Genomic DNA, 23,162 nt, shown 5'->3' on the forward strand with positions numbered 1-23,162 from the left:
TGAAAACTTAAACGAAGAAGTACGTTTTGTGTGCGCTACATCATCACGCAGTAATTTTTATCCAGAAGTCCATTTGACGGAAGCACACCACTGCTGGGGAAAATGCGCATATTTTCTTATTGCAGTTTTTTGAATATTCGCATGAAAATCTGTCGCCAAAAGGGATTGAACGTTATTTATAATAAGGGTTACATGGAGAAAATTAGACCTGAAATTAAAATGGCTGGCCCTCCCTAAAGCGAAATACAGTGTTCAAAACATTAAGAACACCTTCCAAATATTGACTTGCAACGAAACTGTCCCTGTTTGCAAATTATTACATCCGAGACGTCATTAGGAATCTAAGCATGGTACTTTCAAAAGTTAGGTCTACCTTTCCACTCCAGACAGAGTAGGCCTACCGACGCAGAACGTAAGTTTAACTGCTGGTTACATGGCTTAACCCAACGAGAGGTCACAAGTGTTTCCCTAGAAGCTGTCTGGGTATAAACATCTTCTATTGTACAAAAAGTGAATAGTTTAAATCAATTGATAGTGACAGAATTAGATTACTTCTCAAGCAAAGTCAATTTTTTGTCTAGCCTCTGATATCTCCATATCGGAGTCACGTCTTTCCCGGGTATTTTACAGCTTGTTTCTAGCATAAAGCATCGCGGACCAAAGCGCTGTTATAGATCACTTTATATATTTTATCTTCTTCAAAATCGTAAACTAACAAGGGGTACGCCTGTGCTTTTCGTCATTTTCTTTAATAAAAGGTAGGCCTACAGCATAACCTCTCATACCCCCTCAATTCGAGTCTTGGTTATAACTTAACAGACACAGAGGTAGGCTATTTAAAGAGTGCATGGTGGGTGGAGGAATTGACCGACAAATCTATGGATATAGCAGGCTATAACCTAATTTCGTCTGTCAAACAGGTAGTCCTGCCTATTATTTCTTAAATAGGAAGAAATAGGCTCCAACCCAAAACCCTCTTGTTAGTAAAGTCTAAATAAAAATGAAGACGTTGAAATTAATTATGTCTACTCGAATTTGCCTACTTTCAGTACCATGAGCTGTCCATTTCCGAGTGATTGTTTCGCGCCTGCTGCTTCACGTTTCAGCACCACAATGTAAATTACTCTCATCTGTTTTATTGTGAGGTCAATAATTCTGATAAATACATCATGGGCAAGAAACATATTGTTTTTAATAAAATCAATTATAGTAGTAGAAAGCTATCAAAGTTGACCTGTGGTCCTCCTCATCTCTGCACTCTCCTTCTCAAACTGAACGGAACATAGGCTATAGGCTAGTCTGTGCGCAAGATATTGCGTTTTTTGGACTAAGCCTAATAATGCCTTTTCCAGCATGATGGAGCACCTTGCCATAAGGCAAAAGTGATAACTAAGTTGCTCGGGGAACAAAACATCGAAATTTTGGGTACATGGCCAGGAAACTCCCCAGACCTTAATCCCATTGAGAACTTGTGGTCGATCCTCAAGAGGCGAGTGGACAAACAAAAACCCACAAATTCGGACAAACTCCAAGCATTGATTATGCAAGAATGGGCTGCCATCAGTCAGGATGTGGCCCAGAAGTTAATTGACAGCATGCCAGGGCGGATTGCAGAGATCTTGAAAAAGAAGGGTCAACACTGCAAATATTGACTCTTTGCATAAACTAAATGTAATTGTCAATAAAAGCCTTTGACACTTATGGAATGCTTGTAATTATACTTCAGTATACCACAGTAACATCTGACAAAAATATCTCATAACACTGAAGCAGTGAACTTTGTGAAGACCAATACTTGTGTCATTCTCAAAACTTTTGACCACGACTGTAGTTTTATGTACACTATCCCAGCAACTATCTTAGAAATATACTGCTAAAAAAAATAAAGGGAACACTTAAACAACACAATGTAACTCCAAGTCAATCACACTTCTGTGAAATCAAACTGTCCACTTAGGAAGCAACACTGATTGACAATAAATTTCACATGCTGTTGTGCAAATGGAATAGACAACAGGTGGAAATTATAGGCAATTAGCAAGACACCCCCAATAAAGGAATGGTTCTGCAGGTGGTGACCACAGACCACTTCTCAGTTCCTATGCTTCCTGGCTGATGTTTTGGTCACTTTTGAATGCTGGCGGTGCTTTCACTCTAGTGGTAGCATGAGACGGAGTCTACAACCCACACAAGTGGCTCAGGTAGTGCAGCTCATCCAGGATGGCACATCAATGCGAGCTGTGGCAAGAAGGTTTGCTGTGTCTGTCAGCGTAGTGTCCAGAGCATGGAGGCGCTACCAGGAGACAGGCCAGTACATCAGGAGACGTGGAGGAGGCCGTAGGAGGGCAACAACCCAGCAGCAGGACCGCTAACTCCGCCTTTGTGCAAGGAGGAGCAGGAGGAGCACTGCCAGAGCCCTGCAAAATGACCTCCAGCAGGCCACAAATGTGCATGTGTCTGCTCAAACGGTCAGAAACAGACTCCATGAGGGTGGTATGAGGGCCCGACGTCCACAGGTGGGGGTTGTGCTTACAGCCCAACACCGTGCAGGACGTTTGGCATTTGCCAGAGAACACCAAGATTGGCAAATTCGCCACTGGCACCCTGTGCTCTTCACAGATGAAAGCAGATTCACACTGAGCACATGTGACAGACGTGACAGTCTGGAGACACCGTGGAGAACGTTCTGCTGCCTGCAACATCCTCCAACATGACCGGTTTGGCGGTGGGTCAGTCATGGTGTGGGGTGGCATTTCTTTGGGGGGCCGCACAGCCCTCCATGTGCTCGCCAGAGGTAGCCTGACTGCCATTAGGTACCGAGATGAGATCCTCAGACCCCTTGTGAGACTATATGCTGGTGCGGTTGGCCCTGGGTTCCTCCTAATGCAAGACAATGCTAGACCTCATGTGGCTGGAGTGTGTCAGCAGTTCCTGCAAGAGGAAGGCATTGATGCTATGGACTGGCCCGCCCGTTCCCCAGACCTGAATCCAATTGAGCACATCTGGGACATCATGTCTCGCTCCATCCACCAACGCCACGTTGCACCACAGACTGTCCAGGAGTTGGCGGATGCTTTAGTCCAGGTCTGGGAGGAGATCCCTCAGGAGACCATCCGCCACCTCATCAGGAGCATGCCCAGGCGTTGTAGGGAGGTCATACAGGCACGTGGAAGCCACACACACTACTGAGCCTCATTTTGACTTGTTTTAAGGACATTACATCAAAGTTGGATCAGCCTGTAGTGTGGTTTTCCACTTTAACTTTGAGGGTGACTCCAAATCCAGACCTCCATGGGTTGATAAATTTGATTTCCATTGATAATTTTTGTGTGATTTTGTTGTCAGCACATTCAACTATGTAAAGAAAAAAGTATTTAATAAGATTATTTCATTCATTCAGATCTAGGATGTGTTATTTTAGTGTTCCCTTAATTGTTTTGAGCAGTGTATAACTTTGTTCTGTGCTTCTCCTAGCATTCACTTCAGAGCCTATAGCAGCCAAACTCAACTGGCGGACCGCGGTCCGGGTCCGGACCCAGAGAAGGGTCATTCCGGACCGAACAACATCGCATTTTGTTATATATACGTCAATACATTATTTTTAGACAGCTTAAAAAAAAATCTACCGAGCGCAGCGGCCTCTTTAACTCAGCAACCTCTCTTTCTCGCGCTCTCTCTCGAAGCAACGCCCACCTCTACTAGTGCCCCGTCTAATCCAATCGTGTGGTTATATGCAAATACCAGAGGCCGCGTTTTACCCAATCACATTAATCAAAATATCCTAAGTGGAACCTTGGGACAAGCAGGCAGAAATTACATTAATCCAAATATCCTCCGCGGAACCTTGGGACAAGTAGGCATAAAGAAAAATAAAGATTTGACCGCGGTTCAACTGTAAAGATCACAGATAGAAGGAGCTTAGTTACCAGTATCTTAGTTAATATGGCTTGTTAAAAAAAAAAGATAAGTTGAGTCTGAAAACCGTATTTTCAAAGACGTGTGGATGGAACAGTATTTAATCATTCTCCCCGCAACTAGCACAAAACCAATGTGCCTGATATGCAGTGAGTCCGTAGTTCTCGTGAAAAGTGCCAATGTTTAGCGCCATTATGACACCAGATATAGTAAATTCGATCAGACGTATCCCCTGAACACTGAGGTGAGAACAAACAAGATTAACCAACTCAAATCCCAAAATGAGAGGTCCACCAAAATCATTATCAATTCTCTGAGAGCCCAACAACGTGCAATGGAGTGTTTACTGAGGTTTTGGGAAAACACAAACAAAAACATTTTCAGACGCTGAGATGGTAAAATAATGCATGTGTGAAGTTGCTGACACCTTGCTTGAAGGTAAACAAAAAGATGAGCTCAGGGGAAAGATCAAACAGATCCCACTGTCAGATTCCACAGCAATGAGGATAACTGAAATATTAGCTGAAGATTTTACTTCACAACTTGATGAGGCCATTCAGAATGCAGCATGCATTTCATTAGCTGTGGATGAATCAACAGATAATACTGATAATGCCCAGCTTCTGGTGTTTGTCAGATTTTATAAAGAAACAAAGAAGGAATTCTGTGAGGAGCTGTTGGGTTTAACAAATCTAGAAGCACACACACGGGGAGAGGATATCCATGAGATGCTGACAAAAAGGGGGATAGATCTGAAGTCAGTGGTTTCCATCACCACAGATGGAGCTCCAGCCATGATAGGAAGAGGGAGGGGACTGGTTGCATGTTTGAAAGAGGACCACCCTGACCTGGCATCATCCATCAATCTGTCCTGTGTGCCAGTCTGGGAAAATAGTATTCTGAGGTCATGACAACGATGATGAAACTGATCCAACTTTTTGAGAGCAACATCATCCCCACAACAGCGCCTGCTACGAGGCATTCTGACAGAGGCCAATGCCAGTTTTGATGACTTACTACTGCACAACAATGTCAGATGGCTCAGCAAAGGCAGGGTTTTGGAATGCTTTTAGGCCATTCAGGAGGAAATCAAAGCTTTCTTATCAGAGTAAAAGAGTGACAAGGCAACTCAGTTTTCTGAGTTTTTGGTAGATGAGGAGAAGATGGAAACAGTTGCATTTTTGACAGACATTACATCACACATTAATCAACTGAATATGAGCTGCAGGGATGGGACAACACAGTGTGTGATATGATAACAGCAGTCTGGGCTTTCCAGAAGAAATTGGAGCTTTTCAAGAATGATCTCCAGGGAGAACTTGTCTACTTCCCCAATCTTCTGGTGCAAACGCAGGGAGACAAAGATGTTCCCAACCATGTTGATTTCATCCAGAAGCTGATGGATAACTTCTAGGCTCGCTTTGATGACTTCATGTCTTAAAGTAATGGTGGACTCTCATTTCTCTTTGCTTATTTGAGCTGTTCTTGCCATAATATGGACTTGGTCTTTTACCAAATAGGGCTATCTTCTGTATATCCCCCCTACCTTGTCACAACACAACTGATTGGCTCAAACGCATTAAGAAGGAAAGAAATTCAACAAATTAACTCTTAACAAGGCACACCTGTTAATTGAAATGCATTCCAGGTGACTACCTCATGAAGCTGGTTGAGAGAATGCCAAGAGTGTGCAAAGCTGTCATCAAGGCAAAGGGTGGCTACTTTGAAGAATCTCAAATATAAAGTATATTTTGATTTGTTTAACATAGTTTTGGTTGCTACATGATTCCATATGTGTTATTTCATAGTTTTGATGTCTTCACTATTATTCTACAATGTAGAAAATAGTAAAAATAAAGAAAAACCCTGGAATGAGTAGGTGTGTCCGAACATTTGACCGGTACTCTATATATACAGTTGAAGTCGGAAGTTTACATACACCTTAGGCAACTACATTTAAACTCAGTTTTTCACAATTCCTGACATTTAATCCTAGTAAAAATTCCCTGTTTTAGGTCAGTTAGGATCACCACTTTATTTTAAGAATGTGAAATGTCAGAATAATAGTAGAGAGAATGATTTATTTCAGCTTTTATTTATTTCATCACATCCCACTGGGTCAGAAGTTTACATACACTCAATTAGTATTTGGTAGCATTGCCTTTAAATGTTTAACTTGGGTCAAACGTTTCGGGTAGCCTTCCACAATAAGTTGGGTGAATTTTGGCCCATTCCTCCTGACAGAGCTGGTGTAACTGAGTCAGGTTTGTAGGCCTCCTTGCTCGCACACGCTTTTTCAGTTCTGCCCACACATTTTCTACAGGATTGAGGTCAGGGCTTTGTGATGGCCACTCCAATACCTTGACTTTGTTGTCCTTAAGCCATTTTGCCACAACTTTGGAAGTATGCTTGGGGTCATTGTTCATTTGGAAGACCCATTTGCGACCAAGCTTTAACTTCCTGACTGATGTCTTGAGATGTTGCTTCAATATATCCACATAATTTTCCTTCCTCATGATGCCATCTATTTTGTGAAGTGCACCAGTCCCTCCTGCAGCAAAGCACCCCCACAGCATGATACTGCCACCCCCGTGCTTCACGGTTGGGATGGTGTTCTTCGGCTTGCAAGCCACCGCCTTTTTCCTCCAAACATAACAATGGTCATTATGGCCAAACAGTTCTATTTTGTTTCATCAGACCAGAGGACATTTCTCCAAAAAGTACGATCTTTGTCCCCATGTGCAGTTGCAAACCGTAGTCTGGCTTTTTTATGGCGGTTTTGGAGCAGTGGCTTCTTCCTTGCTGAGCGGCCTTTCAGGTTATGTCGATATAGGACTAGTTTTACTGTGGATATAGATACTTTTGTACCTCTTTCCTCCAGCATCTTCACAAGGTCCTTTGCTGTTGTTCTGGCATTGATTTGCACTTTTTGCACCAAAGTACGTTCATGTCTAGGAGACAGAATGCATCTCCTTCCTGAGCGGTATGACGGCTGCGTGTTCCCATGGTGTTTATACTTGCGTACTATTGTTTGTACAGATGAACGTGGTACGTTCAGGCATTTGGAAATTGCTCCCAAGGATGAACCAGACTTGTGGAGGTCTACAATTTATTTTCTGAGGTCTTGACTGATTTCTTTTGATTTTCCCATGATGTCAAGCAAAGAGGCACTGAGTTTGAAGGTAGGCCTTGAAATACATCCACAGGTACACCTCCAATTAACTCAAATTATGTCAATTAGCCTATCAGAAGCTTCTAAAGCCATGACATCATTTTCTGGAATTTTCCAAGCTGTTTAAAGGCACCGTGAACTTGGTGTATGTAAACTTCTGACCCACTGGAATTGTGATACAGTGAATTATAAGTGAAATAATCTGTCTGCATGTCACGATCGTTTACGGATGAGACGGACCAAGGCGCATCGTGATAAGCGTACATATTTATTAACGTACTGAACACGAACAAAACAACAAACAAAGGATACGTGAAGTCCAAGGTAGACTAATAACATACCTATACGGAACAAGATCCCACACAGACTGGTGCCAAACGGCTGCCTAAGTTTGGTCCCCAATCAGAGACAACGAACTACAGCTGCCTCTGATTGGGAACCACCCTGGCCAACATAGATCTACACGATCTAGAAACTCAAACATAGAAAACTAAACATAGAAACTACACACCCTGGCTCAACATTTAAGAGTCCCCAGAGCCAGGGCGTGACACTGCAAACAATTGTTGGAAAAATGACTTGTGTCATGCACAAAGTAGATGTCCTAACCGACTTGCCAAAACTATAGTTTGTTAATAAGAAATGTGTGGAGTGGTTGAAAAACTAGTTTTAATGACTCCAGTGTATGTAAACTTCCGACTTCAACTGTAGGCCTTAACAGTTTGTGAATACCGTTTGTCACCGTTATTGTGCAATTAATGTATTGTTTAGTGTTGTGTTGTGTAGTGGCTTTGCTGGCATGCATATTTTTATTTTTTTATATTTAATATGAGTTTGCACCACCAAGATGTACATGCTAAAATCGCCACTGATATAGCCTAATAAGCAACTAATTGTAAAACACTAAGAAATATTTAATTAAAAAATTTACAAATTATATGACCCTCCCCTGGACTAGATTTAAAAACTACTAAACTCTCCCCTTGACTGAAATTGAAAAATCATGACACTCCCCCATTTTCCTCCAGGTAACCACACGAATAATCTCATAATGTAGGTTTTACCCGCACTGCATCTGCAAGCTGTGGGCTAGAGCGCACTTGCCAATACCAGAGTGAGCACATTATATAACGCAACCTTTTTTGTGGCAAAACCATCAGAGTTAAAAATGCGATTGAAACCGATTGAACCTGTATTTTTTATTCGGTACATGTAACTGTAAAAGTTATTTTATGTGCACTACGCCATCAGCACAGCCTTTTATCCTCAACATGTCAATTTGAAGGAAACACATCTCTGGTGAAACAAAGCGCATATTGTTTTTATGCGGATTTTAGAATATTAGCATGAAAATCTTTTGCCAATTGGATGGAAACTTACAGACAGACACCTGTCCTCTCTTGCGCACAATAGTGCTGAACCCAGTGATTGCTGCTTGATTTGTAGTCTTTATGGTTTTGTGTCATTGTGTATATATTGGCAATTGATCATGCCCACTGCAGGAGAGACCAAAACAACTGTGCCCTGCCAATGTAAATCTTGTTAAATAAATGTTTACACTCTCGTGCACACTGTTCCATGTCCCAAAGAGTGGTGCACAGAGAGAGAGCAACTGCGTAATTTCTCATCACCCTGAAGCCTGAAGGTTACCTATTTATGTAGTAAATGTATTGCCTCATGATTGTTTCGTGTTTACTAGCTTTTGCAAGACTCTGGATTATAGAGGATGTAAGCGCAGCCCCTTTGACACCGAATGGGTTAAACCCCCCCGGCAGTGCAGCTTCTGGTTGGAGGAGCGGAGCCTCGGCGAAATCAGCCCCTGCAGAACCCCGCTGGAGCGTAGGCGGTGATGCACGCCACAGGCACACAACTCAGCAACCAGGTATAGAGGAATCGGTGCATTCACAGCATACTTGTTGAGCCGTTCCAAAAGGGAAGAGCAGGACACGAGTTTGACCTGAGATTTTACAGCGCATGTAACCCGCTTTTAAACATGTCTGATGCGGGGGTGATGTCTCTAAAAACAGCCTCCAATAGACAGGCGGTGAGCGGAGCAACAATTCAGCGCAATGGCTTTTTAAGATGTTGAAATGTTTCTTCTTATACTCTCAGGCTAAAAGGAACATATGTAAGTAACATGACTATAATATCTGTTATAATTTTCGTCTTCATCTGTTGCACTTTGACTACCATAATGTTGTAGCTAGCCTATCCCATCTATAGCCAATCTATAGGCCTATCATGGTTATGATCAGACCATCGATAGGAGGAATTCAAAATGTGAATAGAAATTGTGTAATTTCTTTCGCTTTTGTGAACCATCGGACTTTAAAATTACATATGCACTTTTGGGCACATTATTTGACTGATCCAAATGTTTTAGCCAAAGCCTAACCGAGCAATGTTTAGAATTATTTTTTAAAATTAAAACTCAGATATTTTCCCACAAACAACTGATTAATGATTACACTAATGTCGAGTCTGTTTTGCGCAAATTATAGTAGTTTATATAAGCTACATGGCAGTTGCTTATTGCTCTAAATAGACGATTAAAAAAACTTTGGTGTGATTTAAATGCTGTGAATTTTCAAAAATATACATAATTTATTATTTGTTTATGATAACCTGCGTTTTTTGCTCAAATTAAATAGAATGCTAGGTCAAGATAATGATTTGCATTGTTTGCAGAGTAGGCCTACTTTAGTTTTCGCTGAGTCTGGACTCCCCTGCTTATCTATGTTAGTAGGGCTAATACTGTATCTCTTTAGGGAGATGAGTTCAAGAACACCTTCAAATGTCAGGTCGCAGCTGCCTCGCTCTCGTGAAACCCCGCTCTTTTATATGGCACTAAAGTTAAATGATTTCAGCGCCGAAGTAAAGGGACAGCGCACAGCGTGGAAATTTGATGGTTTTCTCTACTGACAGTTTTAGGCGTTGTCAGCACTGGACAGCGCTCATGAGTAGAGTCGATTATATCATTGGCTTTCCCCACTCCGTTCACTCATCAGCGAGGAAAGCGGCTGAGCATCTTAAAGCTGATTAAATTGTTTGTTTGGTTCTCTAATGAGTGGATAAACCACCTGACATTGTGTGAGAAACGTTCTCTATCAGGTCTGTAGGTCATTGGGTTCGATGGTAATTTTATATAGTGACCCATGATGTTTCTCTTTTCCTCTTTTCGCAGCCACAGGAATGGGGGAGAACAGACCCTAATGTAGGACCGTGTCTTCTGGACCTGTCTGACCTTATAGTTTCTGACATTATTCAATCTCAAGTGGCCAAACGTCTTGAATGAGGATGAATAAAGGGGGCTCTCGGTCGACCACCTCGCTTCCACCCGAGCCGGTGGAAATCATCCGTAGCAAGTCGCACTCCCGCCGGGTGACACTCAATGTTGGGGGTCTTCTCCATGAAGTTCTATGGAGAACGCTGGACAGGTTGCCCCGAACAAGGCTGGGCAAACTACGAGACTGTAACACTCATGAGTCTCTCATGGAGATATGCGACGACTACAGTTTGGATGATAATGAGTATTTTTTCGACAGACACCCTGGGGCTTTCACATCCATTCTGAATTTCTCCCGCACGGGAAAGTTGCACATGATGGAGGAGATGTGTGCCTTGTCATTCAGTCAGGAGCTGGACTACTGGGGTATAGATGAGATCTACCTGGAGTCCTGCTGCCAGGCCAGGTACCACCAGAAGAAGGAACAGATGAATGAGGAGCTCAAACGAGAGGCCGAGACTATGAAGACCAGGGAAGGCGAGGATTTTGATACCACATGTTGTTCCGAGAAGCAAAAGAAACTTTGGGATCTCCTGGAGAAGCCAAGTTCATCTTTAGCTGCTAAGGTAAGCACTAAGTCAGGTAAGCTACCTCTTCAAGTTTGTCTGAACTTTTCCATGTATGGGCTTATTGCTCTGCCATGCATTGCGTGTCATCTCGATTTAAGTGGATCAGCAATGAATAAGCAAATGTAACTTGACCTAGGTCCTCCTAGGTAAACATTATTGGTGGCTTACCGCCAGTCTACACGATTAAATTTAGTAATTTGTATTACATTCAACAAAGAATAAAAAGGTGCCACATTTTGTTGACTGAGTCAACCAATATGAACAGTGTTGCATTGAATACTTTAAGTTTCTAGACTTGTAAGTGCTATGACTCATACTATGAGTGTGTTTGTGAGGAAGCAGGTCATTGCAGGTTGACTTCATGAGGTTGACGTAAACCCTTTTGTGGGTCGTGGTCCTCTGTAGCTCAGCTGGTAGAGCACGGCGCTTGTAACGCCAAGGTAGTGGGTTCGATCCCCGGGACCACCCATACACAAAAAAAATAAAATAATGTATGCACGCATGATTGTAAGTCGCTTTGGATAAAAGCGTCTGCTAAATGGCATATTATTATTATTTGTGGCCTCTGATGCCTGGGTGGCTCCCATCACCTCGGAGCCAGTGCTTTTAATCTGTCATGTTCAACGGCTGGGGAGAGCTCCTGGGAAAGCACTATATTCCACTTCTCCTGTACTAATGAATGAATGTAGCCGAGGGATCGCCTCTCAATACCAATACAGAGGTAGAGGTGTAAACTGAGCATTCGGTCCATCATGACAGACTGATATGATATTATGCATGTATCTGATGTTGCCCTCATATTTAAAACATAGAATACTTATTTTTGTCTGGAGACAAGTGGGCAGTAGCCTACTGAGAAGTGGGAAGCACAGGTACAAGGACCAGTTCGTGATTGAACGCATGCAGTTCTAATGATCTTTTCCCTCTCTGTCGGATTCAGACTCCAACAGTCTCTGATTTCAAACCCAGTGTGATTCCTATAGATGTCTCGAACTGAAGAGGCAACCTGTTTCAGGATGTTAGTTCATATTTTTATTGGCAAATTGAAAGAGGAAGGAGAGAGAAATATATCTGTCACGATCGTCGATAGAAGCGGACCAAGGCGCAGCGTGATATGCGTACATCTTTTAATGAGTACTTTAAATACAAGACAACAAAACGATACGTGAAGTCCTAAGGTTAACAAACACAAACCTTTCCGGAACAAGATCCCACAAATGACAAGTGCAAAACAGGCTGCCTAAGTATGGCTCCCAATCAGAGACAACAAGCCACAGCTGCCTCTGATTGGGAACCACCCCGGCCAACATAGAAACACATGAACTAGAACAAGAACATAGAACACTAAACATAGAAACTAACACCCTGGCTCAACATATAAGAGTCCCCAGAGCCAGGGCGTGACAGTACCCCCCCCCCCCCCAAAGGCGCGGACTGCGACCGCGCCAACTAAACCCAACAGGGGAGGGGCCGGGTGGGCATTCCGCCTCGGAGGCGGATCCGGCTCCGGGCGTGACCACCACTCTCTAGCTACCCCCCCGTAGCGCCCCTGGTCTGGTCCCGCTGGCTGGAGCTGGACTGGACATCGGTGGAGCGGATTGCTTAGGCTCCGGTGTGAAGCAGCTGACCGGTACCTGACCAGGCACCGGTGGAACAGGCATGGACTGTGCCGGACTGACGACGCGCACCACTGGCTTGGTGCGGGGAGCAGGAACAGGCCGGACCGGGCTGGCGACGCGCACCACTGGCTTTGTGCGGGGAGCAGGAACAGGCCGGACCGGTCTGGCGACGCGCACCACTGGCTTGGTGCGGGGAGCAGGAACAGGCCGGACCGGGCTGACGACACGCACCACAGGCTTGGTGCGGGGAGCAGGAACAGGCCGGACCGGGCTGGCGACGCGCACCACTGGCTTGGTGCGGGGAGCAGTAACAGGCCGGGCCGGTCTGGCGACGCGCACCACAGGCTTGGTGCGAGAGCAGGAACAGGCCGGACCGGGCTGGGAACATGCACCACTAACTTAGTTCGGGGAGCAGGAACGGGTTGGGCCGTACTGGGAACACGCACCACTAACCTAGTGCGGGGAGCAGGAACGGGCCGGACCGGACTGGGAACACGCACCACTAACTTAGTGCGGGGAGCAGGAACGGGTTGGGCCGTACTGGGAACACGCACCACTAACTTAGTGCGGGGAGCAGGAACGGGTTGGGCCGTACTGGGAACACGCACCACTAACTTAGTGCGGGGAGCAGGAACGGGCCGGACCAGACTGGGAACTGCACCACTAACTTAGTGCGGGGAGCAGGAACGGGCCTGACCGTACTGGGAACACACACCACTGGCCTTGTGCGGGAATCAGGAACGGGCCGGACCGGACTGGTGACACACACCACTTGCTTGGTGCGAGGAGCGGGACTGGGTTTCCTCATAAACCTCCGCTCCCTCTGCTGCCTACTCAGTTCCTCTCGCCGTGCCTCCACACTCTCCTTCTCCCTCCTGACCAATGGCCCCCGTAACCTGGTGGCCTCCTCTCCTAGTCCACAAACTCGCCCTGTAGCTGCCTCCAGCAGCCCCGTCGTCCATGCCGTGTGCCCCCCCCAAAAAATTTATTGGGGTTGCCTCTCGCCTGTCCGACGACGGCCCGGTTGGCGCCGCTTCTCCTCTCCTGCCTGGGCATCCTCCCTCATCGCCCTCCGGTAGCGGACGGCCTCCTCCTCGGTGATCTTCCCCCAACCGAGGAGGACATCCACTAGCGTTACCTCCGGCGTTTGCTCCTGGACACGCTGCTTGGTCCTTATTTGGTGGGATCTTCTGTCACGATCGTCGATAGAAGCGGACCAAGGCGCAGCGTGATATGCGTACATCTTTTAATGAGTACTTTAAATACAAGACAACAAAACGATACGTGAAGTCCTAAGGTTAACAAACACAAACCTCTCCGGAACAAGATCCCACAAATGACAAGTGCAAAACAGGCTGCCTAAGTATGGTTCCCAATCAGAGACAACAATTCACAGCTGCCTCTGATTGAGAACCACCCCAGCCAACATAGAAACACATGAACTAGAACAAGAACATAGAACACTAAACATAGAAACTAACACCCTGGCTCAACATATAAGAGTCCCCAGAGCCAGGGCGTGACAATATCTTACTGGAGATATGCATCTCAGGTGACTGGAGAAAATCGATGCATGAATCAAAACCAATACATAAATGTAACTCTTCAACTGATTATAGTCAGTTTAATTGAGTATTCAAACTTATTCTGGTCCCACTCTTATTTTTGGATGTCATAATGAGTGTATGTAGTTGGGAAATGATTCCTGGTAAAATTATCCTTGACGAAATGTATCGGCTCATAGCTCATGCTGCAGCCATAAAGCAAAGCAACACATTCACTGGGCTGGATCAATGGACACAGTCATGTTAAGAGATCTACTGTTTTATTATGTCAATATTCCATTTACATTAATAATAATAACTCAATAACATGTTCTGAACACTACAACTGTAAATAGATTGAGTAATAATTCGGAAAGTGTGGGTCACCAAACTTTACAGTTGGTACAATGCATTGGGGCAGGTAGCATTCTCCTGGCATCCGCCAGACCCAGATTCGTCCGTCGGACTGCCAGATGGTGAAGCGTGATTCATCACTCCAGAGTCCAATGGCTGCAAGCTTTACACCACTCCAGCCGACGCTTGGCATTGCGCATGGTGATCTTAGGCTTGTGTGCGACTGCTCGGCCATGGAAACCCATTTCATGAAGCTCCCGACGAACAGGTCTTGTGCTGACGTTGCTTCCAGAGGCAGTTTGGACCCCTGCCCTAGCAGATCTATTCAACATGTCTTTAACGACTTGTGAAATACCTTTTGTATGGAAATGTGCCTGAGTGACCCCTCTTCATAAAGCTGGTAAATAACTATAGTTCTATATCAGTAATCTGTTCAATAGCAAAATTCTTTGAGAAATTAATACATTCCCAAATGTGTCAGTACCTAGATACATTTAATTTAATTTCACCCTTTCAATCTGGTTTTAGACCCAACCATTCTACCACTACAGCATTAGTGAAACTTACTAATTATATACATTCTTCATCTGACCAAAGCAAACTAACTGGTGCCATCTTTAGTGATTTATCAAAAGCATCATTCTATCTTACTAGGAAAACTTGAACAACAACAGCGGCGGAGAAGATGGCTGCCGTTTTACAGCCCTCTAACCAATTGTACTATTATGTGTGTTTTTCCGCGTTATTTGTAATTTATTTTGTACATAATGTTTCTGCCATCGTCTCTTATAACCAAAAAGAGCTTCTGGATATCAGGACAGCGATTACTCACCTCGTATTGGACGAAGATTTTTTCTTCAACGAGGCGGCCGCGAAGGATATCATACAGACACCCGACAAGGCCCAAATCCCCGTCATTCGCGTGAGGAAGAGACGGAGATATCGTGGATGTAGATCGGGGTGCCTTGTAAGGATCCGACGGCGAGCGAGTAAACTGCCTCTTCCATCAATCCTATTAGCCAACGTTCAATCTTTTGAAAATAAAGTGGACGACTTAAGATTACGGTTATCCTACCAACGGGACATTAAAAACTGTAATATCTTATGTTTCACCGAGTCGTGGCTGAACGACGACAATGATAACATTCAGCTAGCAGGCTATACGCTACATCGGCAGGACAGAACGGCTGACTCCGGTAAGACAAGGGGTGGCGGTCTGTGTATATTTGTAAACAACAGCTGGTGCACAAAATCAAATACTAAGGAAGTCTCGAGGTTTTGCTCGCCTGAGGTAGAGTATCTTATGATAAGCTGTAGACCACACTATTTACCAAGAGAGTTTTCATCTATATTTTTCATAGCTGTCTATTTACCACCACAAACCAATGCTGGCATTAAGATTGCACTGAATGAGTTGTACAAGGCCATTAATCAACAGGAAAACGCTCATCCAGATGCAGCGCTCCTAGTGGCCGGGGACTTTAATGCAGGGAAACTTAAATCCGTTCTACCTAATTTCTACCAGCATGTTAAATGTGCAACCAGAGGGAAAAAAACTCTAGACCACCTTTACTCCACACACAGAGACGCATACAAAGCTCTCCCTCGCCCTCCATTTGGCAAATCTGACCATAACTCTATCCTCCTGATTCCTGCTTATAAGCAAAAACTAAAGCAGGAAGCACCAGTGACTCGGTTAATAAAAAAGTGGTCAGATGACGCAGATGCTAAGCTACAGGACTGTTTTGTTAGCACAGACTGGAACATGTTCCGGGATTCTTCAGGCAGCATTGAGGAGTACACCACATCAGTCACTGGCTTCATCAATAAGTGCATCGATGATGTCGTCCCCACAGTGACCATACGTACATACCCCAACCAGAAGCCATGGATTACAGGAAACATCCGCACTGAGCTAAAGGGTAGAGCTGCCGCTTTCAAGGAACGGGACTCTAACCCGGACGCTTATAAGATATCCCGCTATGACCTCCGACGAACCATCAAACAGGCAAAGAGTCAATACAGGTCTAAGATTGAATCGTACTGCACTGGCTCTGACGCTCGTCGGATGTGGCAGGGCTCGAAAACTATTACAGACTACAAAGGGAAGCACAGCCGCGAGCTGCCCAGTGACACAAGCCTACCAGACGAGCTAAACCACTTCTATGCTCGCTTCGAGGCAAGCAACACTGAAGCATGCATGAGAGCACCAGCTGTTCCGGATGACTATGTGATCACGCTCTCCGTAGCCGATGTGAGTAAGACTTTTAAGCAGGTCAACATTCACAAGGCCGCAGGGCCAGACGGATTACCAGGACGTGTACTCCGAGCATGTGCTGACCAACTGGCAAGTGTCTTCACTGACATTTTCAACATGTCCCTGACTGAGTCTGTAATACCAACATGTTTCAAGCAGACCACCATAGTCCCCGTGCCCAAGGACTCTAAGATAACCTGCCTAAATGACTACCGACCCGTAGCACTGACGTCTGTAGCCATGAAGTGCTTTGAAAGGCTGGTCATGGCTCACATCAACAGCATTATCCCAGAAACCCTAGACCCACTCAATTTGCATACCGCCCCAACAGATCCACAGATGATGCAATCTCTATTGCACTCCACACTGCCCTTTCCCACCTGGACAAGAGGAACACCTACGTGAGAATGCTATTCATTGACTACAGCTCAGCATTCAACACCATAGTGCCCTCTAAGCTCATCACTAAGCTAAGGATCCTGGGACTCTGCAACTGGATCCTGGACTTCCTGACGGGCCGCCCCCAGGTGGTAAGGGTAGGTAACAACACATCTGCCACACTGATCCTCAACACGGGGGCCCCTCAGGGGTGCGTGCTCAGTCCCCTCCTGTACTCTCTGTTCACCCATGACTGCATGGCCAGGCACGACTCCAACACCATCATTAAGTTTGCCGACGACACAACAGTGGTAGGCCTGATCACCGACAACGATGAGACAGCCTATAGGGAGGAGGTCAGAGATCTGGCAGTGTGGTGCCAGGACAACAACCTCTCCCTCAACGTGACCAAGACAAAGGAGATGATTGTGGACTACAGGAAAAAAAAGAGGACTGAGCACGCCCCCATTCTCATCGACGGGGCTGTAGTGGAACAGGTTGAGAGCTTCAAGTTCCTTGGTGTCCACATCACCAACGAACTATCATGGTCCAAACACACCAAGACAGTCGTGAAGAGGGCACGACAAAGCCTATTCCCCCTCAGGAGACTAAAAAGATTTGGCATGGGTCCTCAGATCCTCCAAAAATTCTACAGCTGCACCATCGAGAGCATCCTGACTGGTTGCATCACCGCCTGGTATGGCAACTGCTTGGCCTCCGACCGCAAGGCACTACAGAGGGTAGTGCGTACGGCCCAGTACATCACTGGGGCAAAGCTTCCTGCCATCCAGGACCTCTATACCAGGCGGTGTCAGAGGAAGGCCCTCAAAATTGTCAAAGACTCCAGCCACCCTAGTCATAGACTGTTCTCTCTGCTACCGCACGGCAAGCGGTACCGGAGTGCCAAGTCTAGGTCCAAAAGACTTCTCAACAGCTTCTACCCCCAAGCCATAAGACTCCTGAACAGCTAATCATGGTTACCAGGACTATTTGCACTGCCCCCCCACCCCATCCTTTTTACGCTGCTGCTACTCTGTTAAGTATTTATGCATAGTCACTTTAACTCTACCCACATGTACATATTATCTCAACTGGCCGGTGCCCCCGCACATTGACTCTGCAACGGTAGCCCCCTGTATATATAGCCTCCCTACTGTCACTTTATTTTACTTCTGCTCTTTTTTTTCTCAACACTTTTTTTGTTGTTGTTTTATTTTTTTAAATAAATGCACTGTTGGTTAAGGGCTGTAAGTAAGCATTTCACTGTAATGTCTGCACCTGTTGTATTCGGCGCATGTGACCAATACAATTTGATTTGATTTGATTTTGATTTGATTTGATAATATTGGTTTCACTAACAGATCACTAAACTGGTTCCATGCATATCTTAGCAATCGAAAACAATGTGTTTTCATAGAAGGACACAAATCACATCTTCTTGGACTCAGTAGAGGAGTACATCAATGTTCAGTATTGCCCCCCCTCTCTCTGCTTTTCTCTATATTCAGAAATGAATTGCCTCTAATTTGTCAGAATACACATTATCACTTACTGTGTATGCTGGTGATAGTGCTCTATACTTCAGGTTAAAATATTCTGCAGATACAAGCAACTCTCCAAGATGATTTTTACACTTTACAAAAATGGTTTCTAGCAAATAATTTGGTTTTAAATCAAACAAGTCTAATATCATGCAGTAGCGGTGTTTGGGTAAAATCACTGGAGAAGCCAAGCCAGGGAAAAAAAAGCCATATTACAACCTATGTGTTGTGATAGTTGCGTTGTTTTCTCTTTTTTTAGTTCATATGCCTTGACACAGTGATACATAGGCCTAAGTCTGAGACAATAAGAAGACACAGTGGAAGAATACCACACCTTTGTTTCATTACAAACCGTAGAGCAACATCTGTCACGTCTCAGAGTCCAAAAAGCATATTGCATGTAAAAAACAATTACATGTCTTACAGCATGGTCAATCAAGTTAATGTTACCGACATTTTCGGACTACTAAACAACTATTGATTTAGAACACCTGAGAGTTACCGCAAGTCACAAAGAAAACAGGAGCTGCCTCCACTATTCAAGCACCATTTCAACTTCAACATTTCAACATCATCAAATCACCTATGCTTAGTCTAATACAGCGACAACTAAAAGATTCCAAAAACAATTTAGTCCAATCAAAGTAAGCTAAATATAATTCTAATAAAATGATAGTCGTCACGTGCCGAATACAACAGACCTTACCTAAAGGACAAATAGTAACACAATTACATAACACTAACAAGTCTATATACAAGGGGTACTGGTACTGAGTCAATGTGCAGGGGTACGGGTTAGTCGAGGTAATTGAGCTAATATGTACATGTAGGTAGGGGTAAAGTGACTATGCATAGATAATAAACAGAGAGTAGAAAATCAAATCAAATCACATTTTATTTGTCACATACACGTGTTTAGCAGATGTTATAGCGGGTGTAGCGAAATGCTTGTGCTTCTACCTCCGACAGTGCAGTAATATCTAACAAGTAATATCTAACAATTTCACAACATATACCCAATACACACAAAACTAGTAAGGAATGGGATTTAAGAATATATACATATATGGACTACTAATGACAGAGCGGCATGGACTAAGATACAGTAGAATATTATAGAATAGAATGCAGTATATACATATGAGATGAGTAGTGCAAGATATGTAAACATTATTAAAGTGACTAGTGTTCCATTTCATAAAGTGGCCAGTGATTTCAATAGGCAGCAGCAGCCTCTAATGTGCTAGTGATGGCTATTTAACAGTCTGATGGCCTTGAGATAGTAGCTTTTTCATTATCTCGGTCCCAGCATTGATGCACCTGTACTGACCTCGCCTTCTGGATGATAGCGGGGTGAACAGGCAGTGGCTCGGGTGGTTGATGTCCTTGATGATCTTTTTGGCCTTCCTGTGACATCGGGTGCTGTATGTGTCTTGGAGGGCGGGTAGTTTGCCCCCGGTAATGCGTTCGGCAGACCGCACCACCCTCTGGAGAGCCCTGTGGTTGTGGGCGGTGCAGTTGTCGTACCAGGTGGTGATACAGCCCGACAGGATGCTCTCAATTGTGCATCTGTAAAAGTTTGTGAGGGTTTTAGGTGCTAAGCCGAATTTCTTCAGCCTCCTGAGGTTGAAGAGGCTCTGTTGCACCTTCACTACACTGTCTGCGTGGGTGGACCATTTCAGTTTGTCAGTGATGTGTACGCCAAGGAACTTGAAGCTTTCCACCTTCTCCACTGCGGTCCCGTCGATGAGGATAGGGGGGTGCACCCTCTGCTGTTTCCTGAAGTCCACGATCATCTCCTTTGTTTTGTTAATGTTGAGTGAGAGGTTATTTTCCTGGCACCACACTCCCAGAGCCCTCACCTCCTCTCTGTAGGCGGTCTCGTCATTGTTGGTAATCAAGCCTACGACTGTTGTGTCGTCTGCAAACTTAATGATTGAGTTGGAGGCGTGCTTGGCCACGCAGTCATGGGTGAACAGGGAGTACAGGAGGGGGCTGAGCACGCACCCTTGTGGGGCCCCAGTGTTGATGATCAGCGAAGTGGAGATGTTGTTTCCTACCTTCACCACCTGGGGGCGGCCCTTCAGGAAGTCCAGGACCCCGTTGCACAGTGTGGGGTTCAGACCCAGGGCCTCAAGTTTAATGATGAGCTTGGAGGGTACTATGGTGTTGAATGCTGAGCTATACTCAATGAACAGCATTCTTACATAGGTATTCCTCTTGTCCAGATGGGATACGGCAGTGTGCAGTGTGATGGCGATTGCATCGTCTGTGGATCTATTGGGGTGGTATGCAAATTGGAGTGGGTCTAGGGTGACAGGTAAGGTAGAGGTGATATGATCCTTTACTAGTCTCTCAAAGCACTTCATAATAATAATAATAATAATATGCCATTTAGCACACGCTTTTATCCAAAGTGACTTACAGTCATGCGTGCATACATTTTTGTGTATGGGTGGTCCCGGGGTTCGAACCCACTACCTTGGCGTTACAAGCGCCGTGCTCTACCAGCTGAGCTACAGAGGTGAGTGCTACAGGGCGATAGTCATTTAGTTCAGTTACCTTTGCTTTCTTGGGTACAGGAACAATGGTGGCCATCTTGAAGCATGTGGGAACAGCAGACTGGGAAAGGGAGAGATTGAATATGTCCGTAAACACACCAGCCAGCTGGTCTGCGCATACTCTGAGGACGCGGCTAGGGATGCCGTCTGGGCCGGCAGCCTTGCGGGGGTTAACATGCTTAAACGTCTTAATCACGTCGGCCATGGAGAAGGAGAGGCCACAGTCCTTGGTAGTGGGCCTCGTCAGTGGCACTGTGTTATCCTCAAAGCGGGCGAAGAAGGTGTTTAGCTTGTCTGGAAGCGAGACGTCGGTGTCGGCGACGTGGCTGGTTTTCCTTTTGTAGTCCGTGATTGTCTGTAGACCCTGCCACAAACGTCTCATGTCTGAGCCGTTGAATTGCGACTCCACTTTGTCTTTATACTGATGTTTTGCCAGTTTAATTGCCTTGCGGATTGAGTAGCTACACTGTTTGTATTCTGCCATATTCCCAGTCACCTGCCATGGTTGAATGCGGTGGTTCGCGCTTTCAGATTTGCGCGAATGCTGCCATCTATCCACGGTTTCTGGTTAGGGTAGGTTTTAATAGTCACAGTGGGCACAACATCACCTATACACTTCCTGATAAACTGGAACCCGGAACATATCCCAGTCCCTCTGTAGTGCCTTGCAGTCGGATGCCATGTGCCATGTGGCTGTCCATGGTACTGATTTCTGTGTGTGTGTGTGTATGTGTGTGTGTGTGTGTGTGTGTACAGTGGCTTGCGAAAGTATTCACCCCCCTTGGCATTTTTCCTATTTTGTTGCCTTACATCCTGGAATTAAAATGGATTTTTTGGGGGTTTGTATCATTTGATTTACAAAACATGCCTATCACTTTGAAGATGCAAAATATTTTTTATTGTGAAACAAACAAGAAATAAAACAAAAAAACTGAAAACTTGAGTGTGCAAAACTATTCACCCCCCCAAGTCAATACTTTGTAGAGACACCTTTTGCAGCAATTACAGCTGCAAGTCTCTTGGGGTATGTCTCTATAAGCTTGGCACATCTAGCCACTGGGATTTTTGGTTCATTCTTCAAGGCAAAACTGCCTCAGCTCCTTCAAGTTGGATGGGTTCCACTGGTGTACAGCAATCTTTAAGTCATACCACATATTCTCAATTGGATTGAGGTCTGGGCTTTGACTAGGCCATTCCAATACATTTAAATGTTTCCCCTTAAACCACTCGGGTGTTGCTTTAGCAGTATGCTTAGGGTCATTGTCCTGCTGGAAGGTGAACCTCCGTCCCAGTCTCAAATCTCTGGAAGACTGAAACAGGTTTCCCTCAAGAATTTCCCTGTATTTAGCGCCATCCATCATTCCTTCAATTCTGACCAGTTTCCCAGTCCCTGCCGATGAAAAACATCCCCGCATGATGGTGTTCTCGGGGTGATGAGAGGTGTTGGGTTTGCGCCAGACATAGCATTTTCCTTGATGGCCAAAAAGCTCAATTTTAGTCTCATCTGACCAGAGTACCTTCTTCCATATATTTGGGGAGTCTCCCACATGCCTTTTTGGTGAACACCAAACGTGTTTGCTTATTTCTTTCTTTAACCAATGGCTTTTTTTCTGGCCACTCTTCCGTAAAGCCCAGCTCTGTGGAGTGTACGGCTTAAAGTGGTCCTATGGACAGATACTCCAATCTCCGCTGTGGAGCTTTGCAGCTCCTTCAGGATTATCTTTGGTCTCTTTGTTGCCTCTCTGATTAATGCCCTCCTTTGGTCCGTGAGTTATGGTGGGCGGCCCTCTCTTGGCAGGTTTGTTGTGGTGCCATATTCTTTCCATTTTCTAATAATGGATTTAATGGTGCCCCGTGGGATGTTCAAAGTTTCGGATATTTTTTTATAACCCAACCCTGATCTGTACTTCCCCACAACTTTGTCCCTGACCTGTTTGGAGAGCTCCTTGGTCTTCATGGTGCCGCT

At 45.0% G+C, this 23,162-nt stretch overlaps 1 protein-coding gene across 1 annotated transcript in view; it reads left to right on the forward strand.

Annotated features, from left to right (window-relative positions):
• Nucleotides 1–10,378: 10,378 nt before the first annotated feature.
• Nucleotides 10,379–23,162, forward strand: part of LOC311133755 (potassium voltage-gated channel subfamily B member 1-like) — a gene marked incomplete at both ends in the record, with an annotated part of 103,234 nt that continues 90,450 nt past the window's right edge. Inside the window, one exon of the mRNA XM_084167307.1 lies at nt 10,379–10,939. Within this exon, the coding sequence (XP_084023433.1) occupies nt 10,379–10,939 (561 nt within the window). The remainder of the gene's footprint in view (nt 10,940–23,162) is intronic.

This window comes from Coregonus lavaretus, assembly GCF_964263955.1.
Source record: "Coregonus lavaretus genome assembly, chromosome: 8".
NCBI classification, from domain to species: Eukaryota; Metazoa; Chordata; class Actinopteri; order Salmoniformes; family Salmonidae; genus Coregonus; species Coregonus lavaretus.